At 37.6% G+C, this 16,827-nt stretch overlaps 1 protein-coding gene across 1 annotated transcript in view; it reads right to left on the bottom strand.

The window, feature by feature from the left end:
* LOC117330984 (regulator of G-protein signaling 6-like) overlaps positions 1–16,827 on the bottom strand; it is a 61,929-nt gene that overhangs the window by 18,634 nt on the left and 26,468 nt on the right. The window contains exons 3-7 of the mRNA XM_033889583.1: positions 13,336–13,511; positions 2,466–2,520; positions 1,743–1,807; positions 463–539; positions 257–338 (exon numbers count right to left, since the gene is read on the bottom strand). Of these exons, the coding sequence (XP_033745474.1) occupies positions 257–338; positions 463–539; positions 1,743–1,807; positions 2,466–2,520; positions 13,336–13,511 (455 nt within the window). The remainder of the gene's footprint in view (positions 1–256; positions 339–462; positions 540–1,742; positions 1,808–2,465; positions 2,521–13,335; positions 13,512–16,827) is intronic.

Below are 16,827 nucleotides of genomic sequence, written 5' to 3'. Positions count from 1 at the left end.
TAAAGTGGCCTTCAAGTGTTAGCCAATCAAATTGCTTTGAACCACGTGATTAAGAAATAGTCCTGGTCAAAGGTCAACGTGTCAACCAATCAAAATGCTTTAGAGTTTATTTCACGTGTGGTATAAACTTAATGTTATTCAACAATTGTAATGATTATTTCATGCCTTGGGAGTTGAATAACACCAACCTTTTGTGGAAGAAATATATTTACATATATTCAAAATCAAAGAATAACACAACCGCTAGTTTATTTACCGGAGGTCGATGTATCCTCCAGAATGCTCTCTCTTGTTGGTCACCTAACATCTTATCTTGACGCTGTTTCTTCTTCAGCTCCCTGTCAGATAAAAATAAGTACATTATACAATTCTTTATCAAACAGGCAAATCTACAAACATCAAGTATCTGTGATGTTCTCCGGTATTTATAAAGTAGAATACAACCATACATATATTACTTACTTGACCTGTTCTTCAGCTTGAGCTTTAATAAAGTCCTTCTTATCAGAGAAAAATTTCAACAACTTCTCATGTGCTTCCTGTAAAATAAAACAAAAAAACAATGAATTCTTCCTTGTTTTCATACATACTAAACTTCCTTTTGTCAACGTTTAAGTTTTCCTGTCAGACAGTAAAAAGAAAGCTTCCCTCACAGGAAATAACACTTCTTACTGGACCCAAATGACCTTGACATTTGACCCAGTGACCATGATCTTTGGTCAGTTTTACTCCTTGTTTAATTCCAATCAACAAATATTCATCAGTGAAAAGATGAATTTTTTTACAACCTTTTGACTAAAGGACCTTGATTTTTTACCTCAGTTTGTATTTCTGTGAACAGGAAAACCTAACAAAATTTCATATAAATCATTCGAGGAATAATAAATTTAAAAGCCGGGAAATTAAATTTGTGGAAGGACAGACAGACGGCTGGACGGACAGTGTGATTGCTAAAGAGCACCTGTATCTCCGATATGAGGACCTCGAATGAAGACAAAATCCTTTCATTCCTATGAAAGAAAGATTTTTAAGAATTAGCTTCATTTCTTCTATTAGGCCCCATCCCTCAGGGGCCCCACACCCACTGTTCATACAAAATTAATTTCTCTTAACCCAACGATGGAAGACTGAATTTCAACTGAATCCTGCCATTGAAACAGAAGGACTTGAAATATTTCCCCTATTTAGCCCTATCCTTCAGACCCCAGGGGTTCAAGCCTCGCCATTTATACAATTTAGGCTCCCCTTTACTAAAGCATGCTGCAGACCAAATATGGACCAACTCATTTTTACACCTACAGAAGAATGATTTGGAAGAATTTGCTATATTTCCCTTATTGAGCCCCATCCCTCAGGCCTCTGTGGGGTCAGAAAAACCTCTTGTACAATTTTGAATCCCCACCACCTAGGTATGCTTTCAGTAAAATATGAATGACATCCAGTGCAGTGCATAGTTTTAGAAAAGAAAGAATTTATAGTAGTATAGCTAAATTGCTTTCTTTTGGCCCCCACCCCTCTGCCCCCTGGAGGATCAGCCCAACCATTTGTACAAACTTGAATTCCCACCATGGAAACTGGATGCTGCAGTATGGCATAAGCTCAACATGGTCATTAGGAAAAAAAACAAAAAAACAAACCCAAATGCATTAATAAATTGAAGAGAAACAATTCCATTTGGATTAAGAGAAACATGTACAGCTTGTAAGGGTAATACTTTAATGACTGAGAAGACAAAAGCTTACCTTTTCATATGGCTCTAGTTCATGCTTACTCTTGTTGCGCATATTCCTCTTTTGTAGGTAAATTGCTGAAATATTATGATGAGATATGTAAATAAGGTGCTCTTTTTTAATGTTTTAATGAGATTTATAAGTAATGGCTGTAATCTGTTACAGTTCAGAGTCATTAATACAAAAAGTGACTTTGGTTTCAATCCGCACTTTTGTATCTAAAGTTTGATGATTGTCATTGTAAGGAAGAAGTGGAACAGGATGGCTGACTAATACCCTCCACTCCCTGAGCCACCTTAATTCCCAGTCTGCAGCCAGTAAATAATGACTTACACCCTCCGCTCCCTGACCCACCCTAATTCCCAGTATGTAGCCAGTATAAAAAATGACTTATACCCTCCACTCCCTGACCCACCCTAATTCCCAGTATGTAGCCAGTATAAATAATGACTTACACCCTCCGCTCCCTGACCCACCCTAATTCCCAGTATATGTAGCCAGTAAATAATGACTTATACCCTCGACTCCCCGATCCACCCTGATTCCTTCTCGGTAGTAAGGATGGCTGACTAATACCCTCCACTCCCCAATCCACCCTGATTCCATCTCGGTAGTAAGGATGGCTCACTAATACCCTCCACTACTATATCCACCCTGACTAATACACTCTGCTCCCCGATCTACCCTGGATCCCACTCTGCCCCAAATACTTTTTAATTATACAGGATTTCTTACCATATTCCATACTGTCTGCAGCTTTCTGCTTGCAAAATGGCCAATAGAATGGAGTCTGAAATGAGAAAAAATGTTCAATTTTCAATTTAAGAATATTTCTTACTTTTTCATTACAAAGTTTTGGCATATCATTGTTCACAGTCTATTGACAACATAGCCCTTGGATAAATTGTAATCAATCATTTAACAACATGGCCCTTGGAACATTATTGTTCCCACTTATTTAACAACATGGCCCTTGGAACATTATTGTCCCTCATCATTAGACAACATGGCCCTTGGAACATTATTGTCCCTCATCATTAGACAACATGGCCCTTGGAACATTATTGTCCCTCATCATTAGACAACATGGCCCTTGGAACATTATTGTCCCTCATCATTAGACAACATGGCCCTTGGAACATTATTGTCCCTCATCATTAGACAACATGGCCCTTGGAACATTATTGTCCCTCATCATTAGACAACATGGCCCTTGGAACATTATTGTCCCTCATCATTAGACAACATGGCCCTTGGAACATTATTGTCCCTCATCATTAGACAACATGGCCCTTGGAACATTATTGTCCCTCATCATTAGACAACATGGCCCTTGGAACATTATTGTCCCTCATCATTAGACAACATGGCTCTTCAAGTTAGGAACTTTAATGTCCCTAATCATTTGACAACATGGCCCATGGAACATCATTGTACGGAAACAATTAGTCAAAGAAATGTGAGTGAGTACATTTAACCAAATTATATAGCCAATGAATACATTCAACATGATTAACGCTACACCAGGCCAATGACCAAATTCTAATAACATGATTAACAACACACCATGCCAATGACCAACTCATAAATAAAATGCAATCATACTTAAACACTTTGTAGAGTTTTCAGTAAGCTTTAAAACAAGTGGTTGACTTCATCTTCTAATAAAGTTATCCTACATATCAATATGTACTGAAACAAGAGTTGTCAGCAGACAACATAGCTTTAGCTTGCCAAGTGGGTTGAAATTTAGAATTAATTTTTTTGAAGGTAGGTAAGAAGTCGCAACCAAGGTCAAGAGGTCTGCAAATACAGTACCAATGCAAAGGTCTTGTCACAAGGAACACCCATGTCAAATATAAAACCCTATCTGATACAGTTAACATACTGTAGCCAAGGTTAATTCTTTTAAAAGTAGGTCAAATGAAAGGGTCAAGGTCAGCAGGTCAGCAAATGTATCAGCAATTGAAAGGTCTTGTTGAAAGGAACATACATGTGAAATACCCAAGCTGCATCCTCATTAGTATTGACACCATTATGTTTCATAAAACCGACCCGACACTACTGACATCTACATCAGTGGTATGGCAATAGCTCCCTTGGACTTTGTACCAGCGAGCTAAAACTGAAAACATTCTCCTTGCTAGGTAATAAACCATGTTTTCATGTTTAAAAAAACCCTGTATGGTTTGGTTAAGTGGACTATATAGTTGTATTGTTGTAATTATCTACGACCAGTATCCTATTGACTGATGTATCAAATGTACACTGTTTAAGTGTGTTGTATGGTACAATGACCTACACATTGGTATCATAACAGCTGATCATCTATAGGATAGAGATAATTATACTGACACAGCCGATATAAGGACTAGTGGCCACTGACAGTAATTACAATGTAATTATATCTATAATTAGTTGACGACCAATTACCGTTCTACAATGTTCTCCCCTAACACTACTAACTTTCCTTAACTGGTATAGATATTTCACTGAAAGTTATGTGTACTACGCAACATTGATGCTGCAGAAATCATACAAATGTATTGTTTTAAACTGAAAACCTTATTAAATTTACAATTTATCCAGTACAAAAAGGTCCAGAGAGCTAACACATAACCTCTAACACAAAGAAGGGGATTTGCCTCATCTGATACAAGTTTTTTTTAAAGACCTGATATTTTTTTCTGTATCAAATCACTAAGAAATTATGTAACTAATATTACCAGGCATGAGGTTATTACCAAGCATAGGGTTTTTATATGACCAGGCATGAGGTTATTATATGACCAGGTACAGGGTTATACTTTGAACAAGCATGGTGTTATTATATGACAAGGCATGGGGTTATAATTTGAACAAGCATGGGGTTATTATATGACCAGGTATGGGGTTATTATATCACCAAGTATTTATGGGGTTATTATATCACCAGGTATATATGGAGTTATTATATGACCAGGTATATATGGAGTTATTATATGACCAGGTATGGAGTTATTATATGACCAGGTATATATGGGGTTATTATATGACCAGGTATATATGGAGTTATTATATGACCAGGTATATATGGGGTTATTATATGACCAGGTGTATATGGAGTTATTATATGACCAGGTATATATGGGGTTATTATATCACCAGGTATATATGGAGTTATTATATCACCAGGTATGGAGTTATTATATGACCAGGTATATATGGGGTTATTATATGACCAGGTATATATGGGGTTATTATATCACCAGGTATATATGGAGTTATTATATGACCAGGTATGGAGTTATTATATGACCAGGTATATATGGAGTTATTATATGACCAGGTATATATGGGGTTATTATATGACCAGGTATATATGGGGTTATTATATGACCAGGTATATATGGGGTTATTATATCACCAGGTATATATGGAGTTATTATATGACCAGGTATGGAGTTATTATATGACCAGGTATATATGGAGTTATTATATGACCAGGTATATATGGGGTTATTATATGACCAGGTATATATGGGGTTATTATATGACCAGGTATACCTGGGGTTATTATATGACCAGGTATATATGGGGTTATTATATGACCAGGTATGGAGTTATTATATGACCAGGTATATATGGGGTTATTTTTTGACCAGGTATATATGGGGTTATTATATGACCAGGTATATATGGGGTTATTATATGACCAGGTATATATGGGATTATTATATGACCAGGTATATATGGGGTTATTATATGACCAGGTATATATGGGGTTATTATATGACCAGGTATATATGGGATTATTATATGACCAGGTATATATGGGGTTATTATATGACCAGGTATATATGGGGTTATCATATGACCAGGTATGGGGTTATTATATGACCAGGTATATATGGGGTTATTATATGACCAGGTATATATGGGGTTATCATATGACCAGGTATATATGGGGTTATTATATGACCAGGTATATATGGGGTTGTTATATGACCAGGTATATATGGGATTATCATATGACCAGGCAGAGGGTTATTACTGGATGAATGAAGTATCTTAATGGTGCATCAAATTATTGTCATTAAAACACTAATTGTAATTGTTGTGTTTTGCTAATTGTTTTCAGCAATTCACTTATCGTTTAAAATGTGTCCAAACATGTATGCTTATACAGTTATTTTCTCAGACTATTATACACTCCCAAGCAAATATTTGCGAAATCAAAGCATAATCAATGTTTATATATATGTATATATAGGTAAGGTAAATAACTCAACACAAAATACAGATATCTGATTAGCAGTACAACAATACATGTTTTCGCATATATACATTAACCACCCGCAAAGTATTATAAAACAATTGATTTTTAAAAAATGCTTTAAAGGTGGCTGGTATCCCATAATTGTTTTGAAGCTGGGTTTACAAAAAAACAGTTACGATACTAAAACAATTCTTTAAACTTACAGAAATGAAAGTCAATCACCTTTGAAGGAATAAATGAAAACTTAAGTTTATGAAAATTATGAGTATATAGAAATACTTGTCCATATTATAAGTAGTCCAATTCCTGATTTTTGTGTGTGTCCATATCTGTTAACAAATAGGTTTAAAACACTGTTGATTGGTGGTAGTGTATGATTTAGACCAACAACTTCCTGTTATGTATTACAAGTACCCAATTAAGTCAATAACCCTTACAAGTTCTGTCAGGTCATAATCTATTTATGAATCCAGTGTTTTGCTAAAAATGTCTGTGAAAGGCAATACTACATCATTGTATTTCTCTATTTATATAAACTGACTTACCATGAAATTTTACTGCTACTTCATTCGGAAATATTTCATTGTTCCAATGTTAAATACATATGGTACTTTTAATTGTTTTGAGTATGACATGGTGCTGGCTATATTTCAGGTAGGTACTGAAGGGTACGTTATTGAAACACTATTGATAGTTATACTCAAGTAGTATGAAGGGGGAACTAGTGATGGGCAGACATATTAACCTATCATTACACAACAGATTCAATAATTGATCCTAATTTTCCCTACCTGATCTTTCACCAGTACATAACTTTTTACTTATGTTTTAAATTAATAACTTACAGAATATACATTTTAAAGGGAGTTAATTGGCAACTAATTCCAATCATATGCAAAGGTGTTTTTGTATCAAAATTTTATACAATATAATTCGACTTCAACAGGAAATGTATTTATATTCAGCAAACAGCTGATTAAATAAACAATATAGTTAAATTAATTACAAAGATGATCCAATTATAGCAGACAATTGATGGATCTTTTACTGACTATATACCACTAAACCTGTTGACATTACTGACTATATACCACTAAACCTGTTGACATTACTGACTATATACCACTAAACCTGTTGACATTACTGACTATATACCACTAAACCTGTTGACATTACTGACTATATACCACTAAACCTGTTGACATTTCTGACTATATACCACTAAACCTGTTGACATTACTGACTATATACCACTAAACCTGTTGACATGAACATTGATTTAAATTACAAGTTATTACTAAATGATGGATGCATCCATAAGTACTGATAGTGTCCATAATATCCTCAGTGAAATCAATAATTCTTGAACAGCATAATATATAGTTAAAATATTCTTTTGTTAAGGTCTCAACAGTGCTTGTTTGATTGGGATTAGTTTGGTTAATACCCACACTACAGCCAGGGGTCATATGAGGACGAGGGGAGGAGAGACAGGGTCATATGAGGATGAGGGGAGTAGAGAGGGTCATATGAGGACAAGGGGAGGAGAGCCAGGGTCATATGAGGACAAGGGGAGGAGAGCCAGGGTCATATGAGGATGAGGGGAGGAGAGACAGGGTCATATGAGGACGAGGGGAGGAGAGACAGGGTCATATGAGGATGAGGGAAGGAGAGACAGGGTTATATGAGGATGAGGGGAGGAGAGCCAGGGTCATATGAGGATGAGGGGAGGAGAGACAGGGTCATATGAGGATGAGGGGAGTAGAGAGGGTCATATGAGGACAAGGGAAGGAGAGCCAGGGTCATATGATGACGAGGGGAGGAGAGACAGGGTCATATGAGGATGAGGGGAGGAGAGACAGGGTCATATGAGGACAAGGGGAGGAGAGACAGGGTCATATGAGGACGAGGGGAGGAGAGACAGGGTCATATGAGGATGAGGGGAGGAGAGACAGGGTCATATGAGGACAAGGGGAGGAGAGCCAGGGTCATATGAGGACGAGGGGAGGAGAGACAGGGTCATATGAGGACGAGGGGAGGAGAGACAGGGTCATATGAGGATGAGGGGAGGAGAGCCAGGGTCATATGAGGATGAGGGGAGGAGAGACAGGGTCATATGAGGATGAGGGGAGGAGAGACAGGGTCATATGAGGACAAGGGGAGGAGAGACAGGGTCATATGAGGATGAGGGGAGGAGAGACAGGGTCATATGAGGATGAGAGAAGTATCACAATTATCAGTAAAGTTTTAAGCAAACTCAAAAATTCACTAAAATATCAGTATTTTTTTCCAATAACCACCAAAACATCTTTACTTCCTAGTATGGAAGTACCCTGTATACATTATAGACAAGGGCCCAATGGGCCCAAATCGCTCACCTGCAATGCAGTGATCTTTTCATATATGGATCCTGCAGTTATTTGAAAGCATGCTACAGGACCAATATAATAATGTCTCTCTGCACTTTGGCTTTTCACTAAAAGTCATTCAAAGATTTAAGCATACTTGATCGACGTGACCTTGAATGCGAGTCAGGGTCATTCATTTGAACAAACTTGGTAGCCCTTTACCCCAGCATGCTACAGACCCAATATTAACTCCATGGGACTCTTGGTTATTGAGAAGAAGTCGTTTCAAGATTTTAGCCTTTTTGACTCCTGTGACCTTGAATGAAGGTCAAGGTCATTCATTTCAACAAACTTGGTAGCCCTTTACCCAAGCATGCTACAGACCTAATATCAACTCCCTGGGACTCTTGGTTATTGAGAAGAAGTCGTTTAAAGATTTTAGCCTTTTTGACTCCTGTGACCTTGAATGAAGATCAAGGTCATTCATCTGAACAAACTTGCGAGCCCTTCACCCCAGCATGCTACAGGCCAAATATTAGGTCTCTGGGACTGTTGGTAATTGAGAAGAAGTTGTTAAAATTTTTAGCCTTTTTGACCGCTGTGACCTTGAATGAAGGTCAAGGTCATTCAATTGAACAAACTTGGTAACCCTTTACCGCAGCATGCTACAGACCCAATATAAACTCCCTGGGACTCTTGGTTATTGAGAAGAAGTCGTTTTAAAATGTTAGCCTTTTTGACTCCTGTGACCTTGAATGAAGGTCAAGGTCATTCATTTGAACAAACTTGGTAGCCCTTTACCCCAGCATGCTACAGGCCAACTATTAGGTCTCTGGGACTGTTGGTTATTATACATATATGACGTACATTATATATGGCCAGGTATATATGGGGTTATTATATGACCAGGTATATATGGGATTATTATATGACCAGGTATATATGGGGTTATTATATGACCAGGTAAATATGGGGTTATTATATGACCAGGTATATATGGGGTTATTATATGACCAGGTATATATGGGGTTATCATATGACCAGGTATGGGGTTATTATATGACCAGGTATATATGGGGTTATTATATGACCAGGTATATATGGGGTTATCATATGACCAGGTATATATGGGGTTGTTATATGACCAGGTATATATGGGATTATCATATGACCAGGCAGAGGGTTATTACTGGATGAATGAAGTATCTTAATGGTGCATCAAATTATTGTCATTAAAACACTAATTGTAATTGTTGTGTTTTGCTAATTGTTTTCAGCAATTCACTTATCGTTTAAAATGTGTCCAAACATGTATGCTTATACAGTTATTTTCTCAGACTATTATACACTCCCAAGCAAATATTTGCGAAATCAAAGCATAATCAATGTTTATATATATGTATATATAGGTAAGGTAAATAACTCAACACAAAATACAGATATCTGATTAGCAGTACAACAATACATGTTTTCGCATATATACATTAACCACCCGCAAAGTATTATAAAACAATTGATTTTTAAAAAATGCTTTAAAGGTGGCTGGTATCCCATAATTGTTTCGAAGCTGGGTTTACAAAAAAACAGTTACGATATTAAAACAATTCTTTAAACTTACAGAAATGAAAGTCAATCACCTTTGAAGGAATAAATGAAAACTTAAGTTTATGAAAATTATGAGTATATAGAAATACTTGTCCATATTATAAGTAGTCCAATTCCTGATTTTTGTGTGTGTCCATATCTGTTAACAAATAGGTTTAAAACACTGTTGATTGGTGGTAGTGTATGGTTTAGACCAACAACTTCCTGTTATGTATTACAAGTACCCAATTAAGTCAATAACCCTTACAAGTTCTGTCAGGTCATAATCTATTTATGAATCCAGTGTTTTGCTAAAAATGTCTGTGAAAGGCAATACTACATCATTGTATTTATCTATTTATATAAACTGACTTACCATGAAATTTTACTGCTACTTCATTCGGAAATATTTCATTGTTCCAATGTTAAATACATATGGTACTTTTAATTGTTTTGAGTATGACATGGTGCTGGCTATATTTCAGGTAGGTACTGAAGGGTACGTTATTGAAACACTATTGATAGTTATACTCAAGTAGTATGAAGGGGGAACTAGTGATGGGCAGACATATTAACCTATCACTACACAACAGATTCAATAATTGATCCTGATTTTCCCTACCTGATCTTTCATCAGTACATAACTTTTTACTTATGTTTTAAATTAATAACTTACAGAATATACATTTTAAAGGGAGTTAATTGGCAACTAATTCCAATCATATGCAAAGGTGTTTTTGTATCAAAATTTTATACAATATAATTCGACTTCAACAGGAAATGTATTTATATTCAGCAAACAGCTGATTAAATAAACAATATAGTTAAATTAATTACAAAGATGATCCAATTATAGCAGACAATTGATGGATCTTTTACTGACTATATACCACTAAACCTGTTGACATTACTGACTATATACCACTAAACCTGTTGACATTACTGACTATATACCACTAAACCTGTTGACATTACTGACTATATACCACTAAACCTGTTGACATTACTGACTATATACCACTAAACCTGTTGAAATTTCTGACTATATACCACTAAACCTGTTGACATTACTGACTATATACCACTAAACCTGTTGACATTACTGACTATATACCACTAAACCTGTTGACATTACTGACTATATACCACTAAACCTGTTGACATTACTGACTATATACCACTAAACCTGTTGACATTTCTGACTATATACCACTAAACCTGTTGACATTACTGACTATATACCACTAAACCTGTTGACATGAACATTGATTTAAATTACAAGTTATTACTAAATGATGGATGCATCCATAAGTACTGATAGTGTCCATAATATCCTCAGTGAAATCAATAATTCTTGAACAGCATAATATATAGTTAAAATATTCTTTTGTTAAGGTCTCAACAGTGCTTGTTTGATTGGGATTAGTTTGGTTAATACCCACACTACAGCCAGGGGTCATATGAGGACGAGGGGAGGAGAGACAGGGTCATATGAGGATGAGGGGAGTAGAGAGGGTCATATGAGGACAAGGGGAGGAGAGCCAGGGTCATATGAGGATGAGGGGAGGAGAGACAGGGTCATATGAGGATGAGGGAAGGAGAGACAGGGTTATATGAGGACAAGGGGAGGAGAGACAGGGTCATATGAGGATGAGGGAAGGAGAGACAGGGTTATATGAGGATGAGGGGAGGAGAGACAGGGTCATATGAGGACGAGGGGAGGAGAGACAGGGTCATATGAGGATGAGGGGAGTAGAGAGGGTCATATGAGGACAAGGGAAGGAGAGCCAGGGTCATATGATGACAAGGCAGGAGAGACAGGGTCATATGAGGATGAGGGGAGGAGAGACAGGGTCATATGAGGATGAGGGAAGGAGAGACAGGGTTATATGAGGACAAGGGGAGGAGAGACAGGGTCATATGAGGATGAGGGAAGGAGAGACAGGGTTATATGAGGATGAGGGGAGGAGAGACAGGGTCATATGAGGACGAGGGGAGGAGAGACAGGGTCATATGAGGATGAGGGGAGTAGAGAGGGTCATATGAGGACAAGGGAAGGAGAGCCAGGGTCATATGATGACGAGGGGAGGAGAGACAGGGTCATATGAGGATGAGGGGAGGAGAGACAGGGTCATATGAGGACAAGGGGAGGAGAGACAGGGTCATATGAGGACAAGGGGAGGAGAGACAGGGTCATATGAGGATGAGGGGAGGAGAGACAGGGTTATATGAGGACAAGGGGAGGAGAGACAGGGTCATATGAGGATGATGGGAGGAGAGATAGTGTCATATGAGGACGAGGGGAGGAGAGACAGGGTGATATGAGGATGAGAGAAGTATCACAATTATCGGTAAAGTTTTAAGCAAACTCAAAAATTCACTAAAATATCAGTATTTTTTCCAATAACCACCAAAACATCTTTACTTCCTAGTATGGAAGTACCCTGTATACATTATAGATAAGTGTCAATATTGATGGATTCCAAAATAAATATTAAATTTCGCAAAATCACTCATTCCTAAAGTTCATCTAAGCATGTCATTTTTACCATAAAAACCCCTCTTTTCTGAAAAATGAGAGTAAAATACATCTGATGTATGACAGAATTAATTCCAATTCTGCTATAAACTACAAAGTAATTTGTAAACCAATCGTAAATAAAAAAAAATTCTCAAACTCTGAGGCTTAACCCAAAACCAGAGCAAAAAATGAAAATGAATGTAATCTGTAGGGTATGTTTAGATGTTCATAATACAATGCAACTATATTCCAGGTTTGGTTTAGATAACATTGATACTTTTTGAGACACCGAGCTAAACATAAAACTTCCAGATTCCTTGAGTCACTAGACCATAAATTCTGGATGATATTCTGTAAATGAAGGCTGTGTTGATCACTGTGTGATCTAACTTTATATATGTGTTAAGTTAAAGTTGGATTTATACTTTTTGCGAAAAGGATATAAATACAAAATTTTTAAGTGAAATGTTGAAGACGCTGTTGATGCCGCCCGAAAAGTAATAGGTGCAGGCGAGACATACATTACACTGATCCTAATGTATTCATAGACCTATGAATGTCATTTTATGGAAATAACCAGATTTTCTAAATTTAAACATACAGGCTACAGCTGAATAAGTTTACACTGGATTTCATGGGACTAAGATAAATACTAAGACAAGAGCATAAGACATTTTAAAGTATTTCTAAGTTAAAATAAACAAGACCATGATCTGTTGTAATTTTTGCATGAAGTAACAGCTTTGAAACTTACAGGGTAAATTGAGATATGCAGAATTTGTAATAATGACATTTGGACTTTTTCAGGACATACATACATAATTAAAAGGGATTTGAATCTAAATCTGAATATCTTCAAAACTATGTGATATCAGACATCTAATGTAGTCCTACCTGGAACCTGTACTCAGTCGACCTGTCATCCTTGATGGTGAAAGTTTTCAGGTCAACTGGATAGATGTAGCCATATTGACACAGGAGGTTTGCTAAGTGCAGCGCCTCTTTTGGAGCCATCTCCTCTGTCTCAGACTCAGGGAACCGTCTCCTCAGCCATTCAATGATGTCACTTCCTACAGCACAACAATAACAATCATGTATTACTATAGCCTACAGTACCATGGCAACAAATTGTAAAATATCTCAGGACATGTTGGTACCATATATCTAATATCAATAGCACCTGGTATACAGTTATGATTACAGAAGATCAAACCTGAGAAGTTATGGAAATGATTATATGAACTCTGAAGGAGCAACTAATTGTAAAGGTTGCTATATTATGGTTGAAATTTTTAACGTTTATGAAAAGTTAAAATGGATGTATGTTTGCCAGAACTATTGACGTTAATGGAACTGGCTTCCGGACTTCACTAGACTTTGTGATGATATAAGACAATGTACCAATTGAGTGGACAGACAACATCACTTCCTACTAATTTAGGGTGGAAATTTTTTTTCTTGACTGGTGTCTAGGGGGACACCAATAGTCAGGGTCACATGAGGACTGGTGTCTAGGGGGACACCAATAGTCAGGGTCACATGAGGACCAATGTCTAGGGGGACACCAATAGTCAGGGTCATATAAGGACAAGTGTCTAGGGGGACACCAATAGTCAGGGTCATATAAGGACTGGTGTCTAGAGGGACACCAATAGTCAGGGTCATATGAGGACTGGTGTCTAGGAGTACACAATAGTCAGGGTCATATGAGGACTGGTGTCTAGGGGGACACCAATAGTCAGGGTCATATAAGGAATGGTGTCTAGGGGGACACCAATAGTCAGGGTCATATAAGGACCAATGTCTAGGGGGACACCAATAGTCAGGGTCATATGAGGACTGGTGTCTAGGAGTACACAATAGTCAGGGTCATATGAGGACTGGTGTCTAGGGGGACACCAATAGTCAGGGTCACATTAGGACTGGTGTCTAGGGGGACACCAATAGTCAGGGTCATATGAGGACCAATGTCTAGGGGTACACAATAGTCAGGGTCACATGAGGACCAATGTCTAGGGGTACACAATAGTCAGGGTCATATGAGGACTGGTGTCTAGGGGGACACCAATAGTCAGGGTCATATGAGGACTGGTGTCTAGGGGGACACCAATAGTCAGGGTTATATAAGGACCAATGTCTAGGGGGACACCAATAGTCAGGGTCATATAAGGAATGGTGTCTAGGGGGACACCAATAGTCAGGGTCATATAAGGACCAATGTCTAGGGGGACACCAATAGTCAGGGTCACATGAGGACTGGTGTCTAGGGGGACACCAATAGTCAGGGTTATATGAGGAGCAATGTCTAGGGGGACACCAATAGTCAGGGTCATATAAGGACAAGTGTCTAGGGGGACACCAATAGTCAGGGTCATATAAGGACTGGTGTCTAGGGGGACACCAATAGTCAGGGTCACATGAGGACTGGTGTCTAGGGGGACACCAATAGTCAGGGTCACATGAGGACCAATGTCTAGGGGGACACCAATAGTCAGGGTCATATAAGGACAAGTGTCTAAGGGGACACCAATAGTCAGGGTCATATAAGGACTGGTGTCTAGGGGGACACCAATAGTCAGGGTCATATAAGGACTGGTGTCTATGGGAGACACAAACAGCAGAAAACAAATAACAAAAAGAAACAACAAAGATCCCAAATGTGGTAATGTGGACAGCAGATCAATTTGGACTCAAGCTCTTCAATGTCCAGTAGAAGACAGCAGAAAATCGCTGATTCTGCAGGGTGTTTATTACAGGAAATACTGAAGATCATGGCTACACTTTGGTGTCCGATATTCATTACCATTACTACATATCTCACAGCTTTACTAGAATCAGTAGTGATGAGAGGTAAGGTCAACGACTCTGTAAGCATGGCTAGCTGATTTGATTGGCCAATAAGTCAGGTATGACAACGTCAATGTTACGGGTCATTCTGTCGGCCCCATAACACTTCACATATATCAATATTAATACTGCAGAGGAACTTCAGCTATATACTATACTACACAATACAGAATCACATTTTTATGTGCACCTCATTCAGATCAAACTTTAAATAAAACTTTCAGATTAGACCTGTTTAAATGTTTCTGCTATACATGGCAGTTAATGCTGTACTACTAAAATGAAATATTTTCTTGTGGTCGTCACTAAATATAGATGTAACACACATCTTCTCCCAATATCTGGTGGTTACATACCAGTCTACAATGCATAACGCCGTTACCATTCCTTTGGAGAGGTCACACGATATCAAATACGTGCAGTATTAACACTGCTTCAGAAATTCTCACAATGCAACTTTTTCCTGTATATTAACTGCCAGATTTCAAGTTTATTTTGTAAAGAATTCAAAATAATGCACTTCAACATGTGGGACCAGTTTCACATCACAATGGATCAGTTATAAATAACAGAAGAGACAAGCAGATCTCTATGGCGCGGGAAGGATGTCATAATTAAATATTTTTGCCTAGGCACAATAATTTATTTCTGCCTAGGCAAAAATAATTTTGCCTAGGCAATAATCGAAACAAAATTACTTTTGCCTAGGCAGAAATAATTTTGCCTAGGCAATAATCGAAACAAAATTACTTTTGCCTAGGCAGAAATAATTTTGCCTAGGCAAAATATTTAATTATGACACCCTTCCCGTGCCATAGGTCTCCAAACTATTAAAGCACCAAGTCACCAGACAAACTTCACATGTTATTATATTTTGTAACTACTCCCACACATAACCGTTCTTTAAATTGACTACAGTTTCCATTTAAGTAACTAATCTAATCACTTAAATTCTGGAAAAGGTTATGTTGATCCCTTTCATAGATGGGGAGTTCTCCTGTGTCGCTGAATACCCCATAGCAACAGTCACTAAGGCCTAAATAAAAATATAGTTGGTTTGGCATAACCTGCCTGACCCAGAAAAAATGTGCCTTCTCAGAAAATTTTATTGGGAAAAATACAATGTTTTTTTGTTGCCTTTTTTTTAATGACTTGACCATTCCGGATATTTATGTCCATTAACACAATTTGCACCAATCTTTGCCACAATTCACTTTCTAAAACTGGACATGATATATGGAAAATGCCTTTTTTCCCATATCCCATTTTGGAATCCATAAATTCATGCTAAATAAAGTTTTAAATAATTCTGAATAACTTTAGAATTACATTCTTTAATATTCCTTGCTTACGAAATGATTGAGGTGTAGAGGCTGGAAGGGGTTGGTGGTTTAGAGGAGATTGGGAGTTAGAAGAGGTTGGAGTTTAGAGAAGATTGGGGGTTGGAAGAGGTTGGGGGTTTAGAGGAGATTGGGGGTTGGAAGAGGTTTGGGGTTTAGAGGAGATTAGGGGTTGGAAGAGGTTGGGGGTTGGAAGAAG

This window comes from Pecten maximus, chromosome 1 (genome assembly GCF_902652985.1).
Source record: "Pecten maximus chromosome 1, xPecMax1.1, whole genome shotgun sequence".
NCBI classification, from domain to species: Eukaryota; Metazoa; Mollusca; class Bivalvia; order Pectinida; family Pectinidae; genus Pecten; species Pecten maximus.
This window is presented reverse-complemented; position numbering and strand designations above follow the sequence as displayed.